At 38.3% G+C, this 15,912-nt stretch overlaps 1 protein-coding gene across 7 annotated transcripts in view; it reads right to left on the reverse strand.

Moving 5' to 3' along the window:
• TBC1D31 (TBC1 domain family member 31) overlaps positions 1-15,912 on the reverse strand; it is a 67,457-nt gene that overhangs the window by 10,217 nt on the left and 41,328 nt on the right. For all 7 annotated transcript variants that reach the window (XM_045805715.2, XM_045805712.2, XM_045805711.2 and 4 more), the window contains 7 exons: positions 13,779-13,912; positions 13,289-13,468; positions 11,374-11,606; positions 10,818-10,970; positions 9,686-9,821; positions 5,496-5,588; positions 986-1,126 (listed from right to left, as the gene is read on the reverse strand). In XM_045805715.2, the coding sequence (XP_045661671.2) occupies positions 986-1,126; positions 5,496-5,588; positions 9,686-9,821; positions 10,818-10,970; positions 11,374-11,606; positions 13,289-13,468; positions 13,779-13,912 (1,070 nt within the window). The remainder of the gene's footprint in view (positions 1-985; positions 1,127-5,495; positions 5,589-9,685; positions 9,822-10,817; positions 10,971-11,373; positions 11,607-13,288; positions 13,469-13,778; positions 13,913-15,912) is intronic.

Consider the following 15,912-nt stretch of genomic DNA (forward strand, 5'->3'; position numbering starts at 1 on the left):
CCCAAGACCCTGGGATCATGACCTGAGCCGAAGGCAGATGCCTAACCGACTGAGCCACCCAGGTGCCCCAAGGACATTGGAACTTTTTCAAAGGTGATTCTGATGCATACATAGTCAAGGTTAAGAATTTCTAGGCTAAGCAATGAGTGGGATTAAACAATTCCCATCTTCCAACCTTTTGAAAAGGAGTAAGAAGAGCTCTTATAGACTGGACAAAAGCCTACAAGGAAAAATAAACGGTTGGCTATTCTGGTGGGACCACCTAAGGGACTGTTGTTGAATAGAAGGCAAGAAATCTTACACTATTCCTGGCTTTTGGACCAAGGCCAGGCCTCGCCACAGACCCATTTAGCATTTTGCTAACTGGATAATAGAGAAAGTTCTTTCCTGAAGCTCTCAAATTCTATTTCAATTCACTTAAGCCAGCATTTCTGAAAGGGTACTCCACAGAAATTCTACCACATAAGTTTGGGAAATTTTCTTAAAGACTCACAATGTACCATGTCCTCAAATGTGGCAGGAAAAAAACCTAACTTTAAACAGCACTTCCAACACTTACTTGCCACTGCCCATTTTACTGAGTAACAGTTATTAATATTCTATAGAATATACTTTGGAAATGCTGGCTTATGTACCAGGAGAAGACCTGATGCTTTGCAACTAATTAACTCAGGGATAGGTTAGTATCTATAAAAGTTACTATTTCCCTCGTATTTTCTCCTAAGTCTTAAAACTCTGTGAGAGTATAAAAGATACGTATATGCCTGGCAGTGAAGTCAGTAACCTGTAAAAATGTGAGATTCTAGGAACCTGTGATAACTGACGCAAAGAAATGAATTAATGCGACTTTACAGAGTTTAATCTTGAATTTCTTCTTTTGAAAGGATGACAGATGCAGGGGGGCATCTGTCAAAATAAATACTTAGAAGGATGACCAATGGAAACGTCCCCCTCTCTAAATACGTTAAATTTGCCATATTTTTACCTTCTGAGTTTTTTGGTTCTGAGTTTGATCTGTTTCTATCAGTTTATGAAACATGTGTTCTTCAAGATCCACTTTTCGTCTAAAGGCATCTGCATCTTCTCTCATTTCTTTTGCAACAGCTTCCTGATTTCTAATAAGATTCTGTTAAAATATTCAATTGTAAAAAAAAGAAATCACAAATCTATATAATAATGCTAGAACACAAAATGACTTTTTTTTTTCCCCTAGAATACTAGCGCACAAATAAAAAATTGTCATCTGGTTTTCAAAGTAAAAAGCAAACAGCAGTGACATCACTGAAAACACAAGAAAGGACCCCTGAAAATTCTCTCATCCAAAAAAGCATCGAGAACACTGGCACAATCAACTTTTTCAGTACTCTGGAAATTAACCAAAGGCTTGCAGCAATTTGGGGAGCAAGTAAATGCACAAAAATGGCTGCATCTTGGTAAGAAGAGTAACCCTTAGGACATTTTTAACTTGCACTATCCCTAGTCCCACCCCACCCCTCAACTTTGCATTAGCCTTGAAAACCAGTAGCCTGGCAGCCACTGGAGGGAGTAAAGTGGAACTGGAGCTCCTTCAAATTCCCATTCCCAGATGATCGTCACCATTTGACCTATTTGGTGGTTCTAGAAGAACCCACTCCCAAGGCTGTCTTTATTTGTCCTCAGAACTCACTCCTTTGAACAGCCTTTTCCCTGGGGACATTTGCTGAAAAACATCAGAGGAAACTGTTGAATATCTTGGCTGCCCGAGGCAGTGGATCACAGTGTGAAACACAAATTAATCAAAATCTTTACAGAAAAAGTTGGAGAATTAGATGTCTGCAGGGGACTTTGAAAAGCTCTGATAGATTCCTGGGACCCTAAAAGTCCATGTGCATCTGTAAAATTTACACATAGCAAGGACTATGTGAATGCTCAGATCTGAGAAGGTCCTGAAGCTCTCAAGTCTGGTGAAATGAGGTACTGCACAGTCCGGAAGTGAAATCTAAGACACAGGTGTAAACTGTGGAGCTAAGCATTGAAGGCATACCCCAACATAATGCACACAGGGCCTGCTGGTGAAGACTAGAAGCTTACTGGTTCAAGGCAACTATGGAAATCTCTGCTGGTCACTAAAACTGAGTAAAGACTTTAATTTAGTTCTATAAATTAATCTTTACAGAATTAATTCAGACAAGTCACTAAGTAAAGAGACAAGAAACCCTTAGGAGGGAGGAGAATTTGATTTTCACAACCGCCACATTACATTATTTAAAATATCTAGTTTTCAACAAAAAATTACATGAGACATTAAAAACCCAAAGTATACTCTGAATAGACATTAACCACATGTTCTCCAAAGAAGGAATTAGAATGGCCAATAAACATATGAAAGCATCACTAAGTGGACTAGCATCATTAGTCATTAGAAAAAAGCAAATCAAAACCACAAGATACCACTTTACACCCAGTAGTATGGCTATAATCAAAAGGATAGACAATAACGATTGTTCACAAGAATGTAGAGAAATCAGAACTCTACACTCCTAGGTACATATTTAAGAGAACTGAAAATGTATGTTCAAAAAAAAGTTGTACATGAATGTTCACAGTAGCACTAGTCATCATAGCCAAAAGTGGAAACAACCCAAATATCCACCAAATGATAAATGGATAAACAAAATGTGGGCTTATCCACACAATGGAATATTATTCAGCCACAAAAAGGAATGAAGTACTCACTCACACCACTACATGAATAAAAGAAAAGTTTAAATAAGTTATGGTTCATCAATAGCTATTACAAATGACAACTATCAAGATATGTAGTCACTTAGAAAAGGGATTTTATTAAGTAAAAAAGAAAAGCAGAATACAGAATCTTGGCTACTCCATAAAGAGGTAAAATGATGTATGTGTACAGATTAGGGATTAGGAGGAAAACAATGGAAATCTACAAACAGCGAAGAGGGAGGAAGACAGGGTGGTGGCTTAAAGAAGCAGATGGGGGAAGGAAGTTGTCCGTTCATTTTGTAAAATGGTAGAGCATTTTAGGCCAAGGGGCAATGATGGGAAACTAATATCTACCCAGCTCGTGCCAGGATCAGATGCTGTACTTGTAGCCGGAGTTATTCAAATACTGCACATTCCAAAGAAAAGATCAGCCCTTGACCAGCTCTAAACCTCTGGAATACCCTGTCTAGTAAGAGTGTCTTTGTATGCTTGGGCCCTTGGGCTCTGCCAGATAGTTTATGCTAATAATGTGACTTATGGTAGGACCCGCTGTATCAGCCTGACCTCTGCACAGCAAGTAACTAGGGTCAGCCACATGTACACTCCATGCCTATGTGACTGACTCCCAGTCAAACCCTGGATACTGAGACTCAAGTGAGTTTGCCTGTTGGCAATACTCTATATGCCTTGTCATACATCTTTGCTGGAAAAATTAAGCGCTATCTGTATGACTCCACTGGGAAAGGACAAGGGAGGCGTGTGCCTGGTCTCTCCTGGACCCTATCTTATGTGCCTTTTACATTTGCTGAGGTGTTTTGTTGTTAAGTAATCTCAGCACCCATCATGGGGCTTAAACTCATGACCCTGAGATCAAGGGTCACACGCTCCACTGACTGAGACAGCCAGGCGCCCCCTACCTTTTCTGAGTCTATTCTGTATCCTTTCAATGTAATAAACCATAACCATGAGTATAACAGCTTTTCTGAGTTCTGTGAGTCCTTCTAGCAAATCACTGAACCTGAAGGTAGTCTTGGGGAATCCTGTCACTGACGTATAGATATTAACTTATTTAATCCTCACAGGAGTCTTGGCAAGGGTGGTCCTACACCAAGGAGAAGGTACATGTGCCCGAGAGAGAGAGACTGAGACAGAGGCAGAAACTGGGTTTGATGAAACAGGGTTCTAGGAGACGAAGGGGATGGATTCTGGATCAGAGGTCAGTATGTGCTTATTTGTGCTTCATTTTATTCTTTTGTTAAAAAATTTTTATTCAAATTAGATATATATGGAATATTGAGCATCTGTTTCCAATAGGGGTCATCACAATATTGTCTGTTTTCTGGGGTATGATTTGTTTACAAATAGATGCAGTTAATCAAACTAATGTAAGAGCTAAGTTTGGCAGATGAAGTATTAATCACAGCGCGTATGCGGAATCTCATGAGGAAACAACGGTCAAATGCCAACTGAGGGACACTCTACAAATTATCTGGCCAAATGCTTCAAAAATATCAATGTTATAAAATAAAAGTCAGACTCAGGAGTGGTGCCAACATAAAGGAAACTAAAGAGACATGACAACTGAGAAAATGGATTATCTGAGATTTTCTTTTGCTCTAAAGGACATTTTTACCACAACCGATAAAATCTGAATAAGGCTTATACAATGGATAACAACAATATGTTCATTTCCTGATTTTGATCATTGTTCTGTGGTCATGTGATAAGGATTCCTTGGTTTTAGGAAATATACACTGAAGCATTTGGGGGAAAGGGGCATTAGGTTTGCAACTTTCTCTTAAAAAGTTCAGAAAAAAATGTATCTACATGTGTACAAGTACATACACAGAAAGAGAAGGATAATGCCAATTTAGCACCATGTAATATTTGAGAATCTGAGAGAAACAAATTTGGAAATTCTTAGTATTTTTCTTGCCAATTTTCTGTTAACTCTGAAATCATGCCCTGCTGGGGCCACCACCCACCTACCCCAAAGAAAAGTCAGTAAAAAGTAAACTTAGGTTTGGTCCAAATGAACTGAATCTAATTCAAAATCATAGGAGACCCAGCCAGGGTGCAAATCCCTGACTCAGTTTTAGAAGTAGTTCAGTGTGGAACTTAAAAAAGTGTTATAGGTACAAATGGATGCCATGTGTTTTAAATCTTATTTAATGTGACTAACAGTCAAATGCTACCTGTTACATATTTGCAGTTATCATTAATTTCAAAGTCTCATTTTAAAAGAGGGCTGAAGGAAGTGAAAACTTACGGTTTCTACATTAAATAAATGAATAACAAAGTGCTTTTCCCAAATAATAAATATTTATATTAGCAAAATTCCTTTTTCCAGTGTCATGGAAACTAAATTACATATTCTAAGTAGATACTTGATAATTTAATTCCAGAAGATTCAAATTTAAAGTACTCTACAGCTCTTGTGTGATTTGCCTTACTTATAAAGATCCTTATGAAGTACCGGGTTAATTTTGTACTCACTATCACAGATACGGGAAAACTTAGTAACTTGGTAGAAAATTGTGAGGCAAAATCTGGGGCTTACATCTGGTACCTCAGACACTACACTAAGTTGCTAAGAGAAACATGAATTAAAGAATTACAACAAACTGTACATTCAGACATTTTGGCTACCTTACAATCCTGGATGACACTATATTCTGCTTAAAAAAAAAACAAATAAAATGAACATTAAAAAATCATGAATAAATACAATCTAAAAAAGAGTTTGTATAAACCCTGCTTCTCTCATGGTGGAAATAGATGATTTATACCTTCTCATAAAGTCTTTTTTGTGATTCGAGTTCCAGATGTCTCATTTCTAGGTCTTTTGCTGTAGTAGCAATTTCTCGATCTCTCATGTGTACCTATGGCCAAACAACAAAGTGTGAACACCAAAAAGAATTTACAAGATAATTTGTATTTAATGGATTTAGGAATCTTGCAATCCAACAACCCACTAAGAGTATTCAAAATAAGTAGTACTGGGCTTTTGATACCAGAGTAATTGATAGTATATTAACATTCATTGTAGAATCTAGGGAAAATGTCTGAGTTAATGTTAAAGCTGAATTTTCTCAGAAGGAAAGTACAATGACCATATGCTCATCTATCCAGGCTGCGAGAACAGATGGCAGTTCTTACCACACTATATCAGCCAATATTATGAGTTAGAAAAACTTGAGCAATTTAAATTTGCATTAAAAATATAGAATGTTTGATCTTATTAAATATAACATTATTTAATGTTCTTTTTGATTAAATGACTGTACTTAAAATTTTTTTTTAAGATTTATTTTTTTTAGAGAGAGAGAGAGAGAGCGCACGTGAGGGCAAGGGCAGAGGGAGAGAGAGAATCTCAAGCAGATTCTCCACTGAGCACAGAGCCTGACATGGGGCTCAATCTCACGATCCTGAGATCATGACCCAGCCAAAATCAAGAGCCTGTTGCCAAACCAACCAAGTCACCCAGGTGCCCCTAAATGACTATACCTTTACAAATTCAGTTTGGCAACCAGTAACTCCAAGTTTAAATGTGCTCTGCTTGGACTTAGCTAATTTAAAGTTCACCATTCTCCAAATTTTGATTACTTGGAAGCTTCTCACTCCTATACACTAGAGGGTTTGAATAAGGCCCTCTTTGGGTAGATAGAGAATCTCAGGAGTGGTCTTAAATAAATACTTGGCTGCCTAAAGTCTCCATTTTTTAGGAGTGATATGTGTTTCAGAAACAAAACAAACTATAACCCCATCTAACCCTATTCATTTATTCAGTAAACATCTAATGATTGCATTAGTTATTTGCATCTGTAAGTATCAGACATTGTGAAGATAAAAGATACAGGATCAAATACCTATCACTGTAGAAACAAAGAGTTAAAATGAAAATACAGTGAGATTTAGAAGAAGGACAAACATCTGAGGCGTAAATAAACCACTGACTGGCAACCAGTTCAACTTAAGGAGGTTACTGGGAAAGCAGCTAAGTGGGGATACTCGAGTTCATGAAACAAGAGTCGTAAAAATGCCAACAGGTAGAGGAGAGGTTTGGCATAGTTAATCATGCTTTCCAGGAATTTCAATTAGGGAAGTTCTTTTGCTTATGAATTTTTAGACATACACACAGCTTAGTGCCAGAGCAAACCCAGTCACTCGTGCGTGTCACCGTGCACTCAAACAGTCCTCCTGCTGGTGCCTGCACTGTGAGGAGAAAAGCTCTGGCAGTTTAGCAGGGTCAGAGCTCACGTTCAGAATAGGGAGATGAAGGACAGGAGGCTGGAAGGGTAAGCAGAGGCCAGAGCATGCAAACTGAAAGGACTTTACAGGATTCTTTGACAAAAAACTGCCTTCACTGGCTCAAAGAGTTTGGAATAAAGAGGTCAGAGTTCTAAGCCTGTATTACTTTTGGAGAAGAACACATGCTTTTCTAGAATAATGAATTATCAACCTCACTTACTCAGTGACATCATGAAAAGAAACCATAGCTTTCTAAAACCAATTTAAAATTAATTGGCTTTAAACAAAACAAAAAGTATTATGTCATGCTATAAAAGACAGATTTCTTTCTTTCTTTCTTTCTTTCTTTCTTTCTTTCTTTCTTTCTTTCTTTCTTTCTTTCTCTCTCTCTTTCTTTCTTTCTTTTTTTAAGATTTTATTAATTTATTTGACAGAGAGACAGTGAGAGAGGGAACACAAGCAAGGGGAGTGTGAAAGGGAGAAGCAGGCTTCCTGCCGAGCAGGGAGCCCGATGCAGGGCTCCATCCCAGGACCCTGGAATCATGACCTAAGCCGAAAGCAGACGCTTAATGGCTGAGCCACCCAGGCGCCCCAGGACAGAATTCTAATACAGATAAATTCAAAATACTTTCAAAGATGGAAAAAATACTGAGTATTTTAGCAAAACTTAAAACTCCCTAATCTAGTCTATAAATTCAATGCAATCCTAACAAACATGCCGCTAGGATGGGGTGAGGTAGGGATTCAGGAAGAAAGAGTGATACGATTCCCAAAGTCTATTTGAGATGATACACATTTCAGAATACGGCAGAGGACCCTAAAAAGGCAGACTAATAGTGGGAATGAAGCCCACCAGTTAGAAAAAGATTATGAAGCTGTCATTCAGGGTGGTGCTGGCTTAGGGGCAGACGCGGCACAGTGGAGGAGATAAGGTATATAAGGGAACTTAACATTGATAAACCATCAGTTGGCAAATGACTTTGTTAATCAACAAATGGGTGTGGCTGTGAGCCAATAAAATTGTATTTATGGACACTGAAATACGAATTTCAGGTTTTTAAAAGTAGCACATAATAGTCATGTCATGAAATTATTATTCTTTGAGTTCTTTTAACCATTTAAAAAGTCGAAGCCAGGGGCGCCTGGCTGGCTCAGGTGGTTAAGTGGCTGACTCGTGATTTTGGCTCAGGTCATGATTTCATGGGTCATGGGACTGAGCTCTGTGTGGGGCTCCATGCTCAGCGGGGACTCTGCTTGAAATTCTCTCTCTGCCCCTCCCCCCACTCATGCTCACGCTCCCTCGAATAAATAAACCTTAAAAAAAAAAGTAATCAGTCCAAATTGAGGTGTACTGTAAGTATAGACTGCTAGGTTTCCAAGATTTAGTATAAGCAAAAAGTAAAACATCTCATTAATAATGTCTTTATATGGATTACATATTTAAAAAAATTGGGAAATATATTGAGTTAAACAAAATGCTATTAAAATAAATTTCATCTGTTTTTTATCTTTTTTTTTCTTATATTTCCACATGGCTGTTAGAAAACAAAATTGCCTATGTGGCTCACATATGTCTACCGGACTCTGCTACCCCAAATGGCACGAACAGCCCATGTAAATCGATAAGAAAAAACTTGATGGAAAATGGACGAATGCTGTGGACATACAATTTATAGTTCTTCTACAAATGGAAGATAAATAACTGGAGAGATATTTAACCCCACTAGCAAGGAAAAAAAAAAAAGGCAAATTAAAATATATAACTTCCACCTATGAGATTGGCAAATATAAAGACTGATGTTCTCCGAACTGACTAGGGTATAAGCACCCTTCTATAGACACTTAAAATAGGTAGGTTCATTTTTGGAGAATAATTTGGTAGATCTTGGAATTTACTCAACAAAACGATGTGTGCAAGTACTCAAAGATTTGTACCGAGTGTATAACCTAGCAGTCTTTCACATAGCAAAGCATGCAAACAGCCTCAATGTCCCACAGCAAAGGATTAAGTAAATAAATGATACCATAGGCACACACACACACACACACACACTGGAATACTATGCAGCCATAAAAAAGGAAAAGGCTCTATCACCATTTTTTCAGTTTATTTCTGGGGACGAAATGAGAGAAGAGTATGGAAGGCCCCTTTCTGACTCCATGTATTTTCTTTTTTTTCTTTCTTTTTTTTTTTTTTTTAAAGATTTTATCTATTTATTCGACAGAGATAGAGACAGCCAGCGAGAGAGGGAACACAAGCAGGGGGAGTGGGAGAGGAAGAAGCAGGCTCATAGCGGAGGAGCCTGATGTGGGGCTCGATCCCAGAACGCCGGGATCACGCCCTGAGCCGAAGGCAGACGCTTAACCGCTGTGCCACCCAGGCGCCCCAATTGACTCCATGTATTTTCTAATGGGAATTTTCTTATACTGGCCACATGCAAATTTTTATATTAAAAAAGGGTATTTCTCCTACTTCATGGTTCATTGATACTTCTATTTTTAGAGAAATAGTCACCAGGGACACCCGTCAAATTGACTATTGGCATTTCTAAAATTTTTAGCTATTAATGAAATTTGAAAGCAAAGAGGAATAGCTGAGGGAAAAGGAAAAGTAAAGAGGCTATTTAGTGTTCCCTGTGAATTCTAGCGATGACATTTAACTTGAAGGTATGAGAGTAAGTGGAGTAAATGGAGACCCTGTGTGAGCATGAAGATACGGATCATAAACCTTTCTCTCGAGCTCATCGTCCAGCCTTCTTAGTTCCATTTCACGCTGATCTTGCTGAAGCTTCAGAAAGCGCCTTCTCGTAGCATCTTGTAAGTGCATTTCCTTTACTTTCAGCTCTCTTTTCACAGAAGCGAGTCTTCAATACAAAATACATTGAGAGGAACAAATAGACACATTTCCCAATATACATTTAAGTGGAAAAATTCTGTTTCACAACAATGAAAGGCCCGCCACCGACTTCGGTGCACCTGACCCAATCTGCTGGTGCTGCTGTGGCCTCGCACACACGGAGGACACGTGCCCGTGGCTGCCTTCGTGGAAAGGACAAGTGTCCAAACGCAACTGACTATTCTGTCCATATTTAAAAGTTCCTAACAGGTCTACTTGGATCATCTCAGTACAGTCAATGTCCTTTATCTGAAGGAAGAATGCCACTCAGTGCTCTGGAGTCAGCAAAGATCACGTAAGCTTACTCTGCCAGAATTTTAGTACAAGGTTAATGCTCAGTTCAGTGATTGTGTTTAACCCACACTAGAAATCAGTTTCATGAAATCCCAACCGAGAGTAAAACTCAGTGAACACTTACAGAAGTGAGCTTCCCAACAATTAGGCTTAGCCTCAATGCTCAGCCCATAATCTTAACTAATGTCAACATTTTGCTTTATTAATATACTTTTGAGTAAGCATTTAATACGTCTTCCCCTGTCCTACAAAGTATGAAATGCCCAATGAGATAAACATTTTATGTTTCAATTTTCAAGTCATATAGATATGTTTAAAACACAATTTTAAAAATTCTGCTCCCCTCAAGGGGATTTATTCAGCACTATACTACAAAGCATATCTGCCTACTGTCCAACGATCTTTCCAATACTGTCCTCCAAGGTACATGAGATCTTGCATTACTTCTGAATAATCAGTGCAAAGGGATATTCAGCATAGTTTCAGAATTACATTTCACTATATGCCAATTTTTTGAAACATGTTAGATGCAGATTTTTTAGTAGCTTACGTTTTTGCTTAATGGAAATGCCACAGCTGGGTAATGCTACGTAGATAGAAAAGAAAGAAGAAAATAAAAATTATTCAACTAACTCACATGTCCAAATTTTCTCAAGGTGGTACCACATACCTCTGTCTTTGCTGTACCATCTTCTCCTCCTCCTGTAAGAGCAATTCTCTCCGCGTTTCTTCTGCTTTACGAAGTAGTTCTTGTTTCTGGTACCAAGCTTCGTCTTCCACTCTCTGCTGGTCGACTTCGGCTTGCATATCTTCAACCATCTGCCTTAAGTAGGGAATACTCACTATTAAATCCAGACACAGACAAGCCCCCAATATACACTTGTGATTATGCAAGAGACCTTGAACTACTGCCTTCCACTTTCATATTTATCTCATCAGAGTGGGAGAAAGCACTGAAAAGGATGCCCTATGTAAGTCTCACCAAAAAATGCAAACAAAGAAAAAAATTCAAAGAAAACCGAGTAATTTAAGTCTAAGAACAACCGAAACACAAACCGTACACCTGATTAATATGTAATTGTTTTACTTCTATATGCAAGAATTAAATAGCTTTAAAGATATTCCCAGCCTTCAAACTCTGATTTTACACAAATACTTAATAATTTACATGTGTTTTTCATTTAAAAAATTCTGTCTGTATTTATAACTAACTATTCCATGATTACCTCTCCCTCAGGTAGTCCAATTCATCATTCCTGATTCTCTCTCGCTCCTGTGTCTGATAGTCCACGATAAACTTTGGATATTGGTTAAATACTGGGTATTGCCCTTTTGTCAATGCCACAACGACATGAAGCATGCTGCTGGGATGGATATCAGTAGGCGTGGTATCCATGAGATGATAGACTTCTCTAATGACAACGCTTATATCCAGGTTATTCCGATGATGAAAAAAATACTGCAAGAAAACTTTGTATTTAAATTGTGATTTACCTAACAAAGCAGTTATGAGGTAGAATTAAAACAAGAGTTTAAAAATTGTGAATTTATCTTTATCTTTTCTTTCTCTCTTCCTTCCTTCCTTTCTCTCTCTCTCTTCTTTCTTGACAATTCACTGAAGTTTTTCTTAACTCAATTTTTAAAAATGAAGAGTCAATTTCATATTTCCAAAGTCTAATAAAATTTCAAAACCAAACTTTTGAAATAATACTTTTTAAATTTTAACCCAAACCAAAGGCCTCCTTTATATTAGAGGAATACTTCAACCAACAATGGAGCAAACTCTTCTGCTTTTTTCCTTGCAAAATCCAAAAAAAATAAATTTGAAAATAAATTAGTTTGATTCGTTAAAAATATCTGAAAGGTTTCCCCATTACCTTGTTAGGCTAGCAGGTCCAAATACTAAAATATATATAGGTATGTATCTTGTGAACATTAAGTAAAAATAAAGTTTGACATTAAGTAAAAATAAAGGCGCCTGGGTGGCTCAGTCGGTTAAGTGTCCGACTCTTGATTTTGGCTCAGATCATGATCTCAGGGTTGTGAGACTGAGCCCCTCGTCAGGGTCTGCACTCAGCAGGGAGTCTGCTTGAGATTCCTTCTCTCCATTTCCCTCTGCCCCTCCCACTCGCTCTCCCTCTCTCTCAAATAAATAAACCTTTAAAAAAAGAAAAACTTGGGGCGCCTGGGTGGCTCAGTCGTTAAGCGTCTGCCTTCGGCTCAGGGTGTGATCCCGGCATTATGGGATCAAGCCCCACATCAGGCTCCTCCGCTGGGAGCCTGCTTCTGCCTCTCCCACTCCCCTTGCTTGTATTCCCTCTCTTGCTGGCTGTCTCTCTTTCTGTCAAAATAAATAAATAAAATCTTGAAAAAACAAAACAAAATATAACAAAAACTAAAAACCTTTTAAAAAAAATAAAGTTTGACAGGAACCACAAAATAAGTAACAAGCCCAATTCATTCTGTCTACCAAAAGAGCCTCTCCTTTTATTTTTATTTACTTTTTTAAAAGATTGTATTTATTTACTTGAGAGAGAGAGAACATGCAAGAGTGGGGTGAGCAGCAGAGGGAGAGGGACAAGCAGACTCCCCACTGAGTGCAGAGCCCAACCTGGGCTCGATCCCAGGACCCCGGATCATGACCTGAGTCAGTCAAGACGCTTAACCAACTGAGCCACCCAGGCGCTCCAAAAACCTCTCCTCTTAAAAACCTCCTCTCATGCTTTCTTTCAAGTAACCTTCCTGCCATATCTCAACATTCTCAGAGTTGACATTTCATATGTGTAATAAGCATCCACACTGTCAGACTGGATGGGTCATGGATAAAACCACCTGCAGAATTAACAACGACCCAACTGGTAAACATCCTTTTCGAGGGCAACAAGCACTAAACTCCAATATTCCCGTGTTTCTTTCTTTATTTATCTGAAGCTATGACTTTTAAGACAAATAAGTGTGCTGTAACTGCCTGCTGGATTATCCACCAACGGTGTCAGAGTGAGGACGAGGCACACCTTGCTCTCCACTGCATTACTCCCACCTGGCACCAGTGCCTGACATGCAATAGGTACTCAATGAATACATCGATCTTTCGATGGAAATGAAACTCGAGAACTGCTACTTAAGAAAAAGGATATTTACCTCGAAATCATCTTTAAGACTGCAGTTGAGCAAAGGAGCTCTAGAACATATGTTGTAGGCCACGACAGTCATCAGGAGGAATGAAGGATGGTTGGAAAAGACATTATCAAATAATTTTAGCCACTCCTCTCTTGTTAGTACTTCTGAAAAAATGGTTTCAAGAAGAGGCCATGCATACAGCTAAAATAAATAAGGAAAAATTTATTAGTTTTCTATGGAAAAGTTGCAAGTCTTTGCTAATACTCTCCTCGATGTAGCTGTTAAAATCATTATATTAAAAACAATTATGAAAAGAACTACGTTAATATGGACCCTTCTTTACAGACTTTTGGGAAAGCAGTTTAATGAAGAAAAAGAATGGGATACAGTTGAAAATACAAAAGGTAGTATGTTCTTTTATTACGCTCTTTCAAGAAAATTCTGTTTATACCAGAACCAATGTTAGTTTCCAAAATAAGTCATGTTATCCTAAAAACCTTATACTTCTTACCTGGGAAGTTATGTCATGATCTATGAAGTGCTGTAGCAGTTCTTTGTCATGGAATGCCAAAACATTTTCTATCATACTGAGAATATTGATGGGAGGATTAGGAAAATATTCAAACCAGTGTTGACACCAATTGACTATGAAGAAAAAAATTGAAAATTTATCTTTACCGTTCTATATTATCAAAAGACTTTGCAATTCTTAAATGTATCCACTCTATGTCCTCACTATGCCCATTAATAAAGAAAACATGACAACTCTAAGTTCTAGAACCATCGATTTTAAAGCTCCACCACGTTAACATTGTATTTTAGGTTTATAGAATTGGCCAACTTCTTCAACAGAGAGCCGTCAATGAGAACGTGTCCATTAAAACAAACAAAACTTCCCAAAGTATTTCTGATCTTCCCCACAGGGCACTCTGCTTCCTGCTTCTCCTGGTTAACAAAATGACCCTCCTAAAAAAGATTCCTTGAGTCTTCATTAAATGTGATGAAGGTTAAATGCCAATCTCCTGAAATCTACTCAAATTCATACCTAATCAAAATTAGAAAAGTTTACAAGAAATATTCAAAGTTATTATTTATTTATTTATTGAGAGAGAGAGCATGAGCGGGGGCAGGGCGGGGCAGAGGGAAAGAGAGAATCTTAAGCAGACTCCATGCTCAGTGTGGAGCCCAACATCATGACCCTGAGATCATGACCTGAGCCAAAACCAAGAGCTGGACACTTAACCGACTGAGCCACCCAGGCGCCCCCAAAATTTTATATATATATATATATATATATGTATTTTTTTTAAAAGATTTTATTTATTTATTCGACAGAGATAGAGACAGCCAGCGAGAGAGGGAACACAAGCTGGGGGAGTGGGAGAGGAAGAAGCAGGCTCATAGCAGAGGAGCCTGATGTGGGGCTCGATCCCATAATGCCGGGATCATGCCCTGAGCCGAAGGCAGATGCCCAACCGCTGTGCCACCCAGGCGCCCCCCAAAATTATATTCTTACACATCAATAGCAACACAAAACAACAAATGGGCATGTTATCATACCCCTATCCATTAAATGTTATAATAGGAGAATAAGCACATCCCTATTACTAGGACAAGAGTGATTGTTCTATAGCCGTGATAACAAGTAACCACCAGAACTGGTTTTAGATCTCAGCCATCAACGACAACTTATTCAATAAACCTAACTTTGAAAACCAACCAGTGACTGAGGGATTCTCTGAAAATCAGCCAGTGGAAAGCAGACTCTATTCTGCTAAAGATGCTTCTAAAGCTCACTTTAACTCAGTGAGTAACCACTACGACCCCCAAAACATTCTCCTAAAAACCCTGGTCAGATCAGTTTCACTCAATGAACTATGTCTAATCACCACAGACCTCCTTAATTATTAAATTCGGATTTTTATTTTCAACATTGAAACATTGTGGTTCCATCCTTTGACAATAAGATCTCTTTTCTCATATTAGCAAAAGAAGCTTAGATCGGCAGAATTTTGGATTACATCTGGTTATAAAAGGGCCTACTAATTCCAGAAGTCAAGTACTTATTAATGAGTAAATTTGAGTTAATAATTAAGGCATAAATAAACTCCTGCAAAAACTAAGTTTTAAAAGAAATTATTTCAACTTCTTTAACTGCTGCTCTTAAGTTAACTTTAAAAGAAAAATCCAGTTCAGCTACACATGCTAAGTACCTACCACGTCTCGGATACTGCTAGTCCTAGGAATTTTAAAACACAACACACACACACACACACACACAGAGCCCAGATTTTTACAACTAATCTTCATCAAGGGAACACTGTTCTGAGTTAGGCACAAGGGAAACCCTGCTTTATAGAGTACGTGTTTGCCTTCTCTACTCTTGTGCGTGGGGTCACCACAACAGAAATATGGTAGAGAGAGAAAACTGGCGGAGAGCAGGATAAAGAAAAATAACCGGGTGGAGATCCTTGACTAAACTGGAAGAATCCCCTCTTGGTCAGAGGGAGGGACTGACAGAGGTCAGAGACCATAAAGAGTGGTCTTACAGATGACTTCTATAAACATATTCCTAATTTATATCAAAGTGACTGTATTCCTTCAGACTTTCTCCCAGCTCCCAACTAGACTGTGAACCCAAAAAG

This window comes from Ursus americanus, chromosome 9, assembly GCF_024610735.1.
Source record: "Ursus americanus isolate L20-20 chromosome 9, mUrsAme1.1.p, whole genome shotgun sequence".
NCBI lineage: Eukaryota > Metazoa > Chordata > Mammalia > Carnivora > Ursidae > Ursus > Ursus americanus.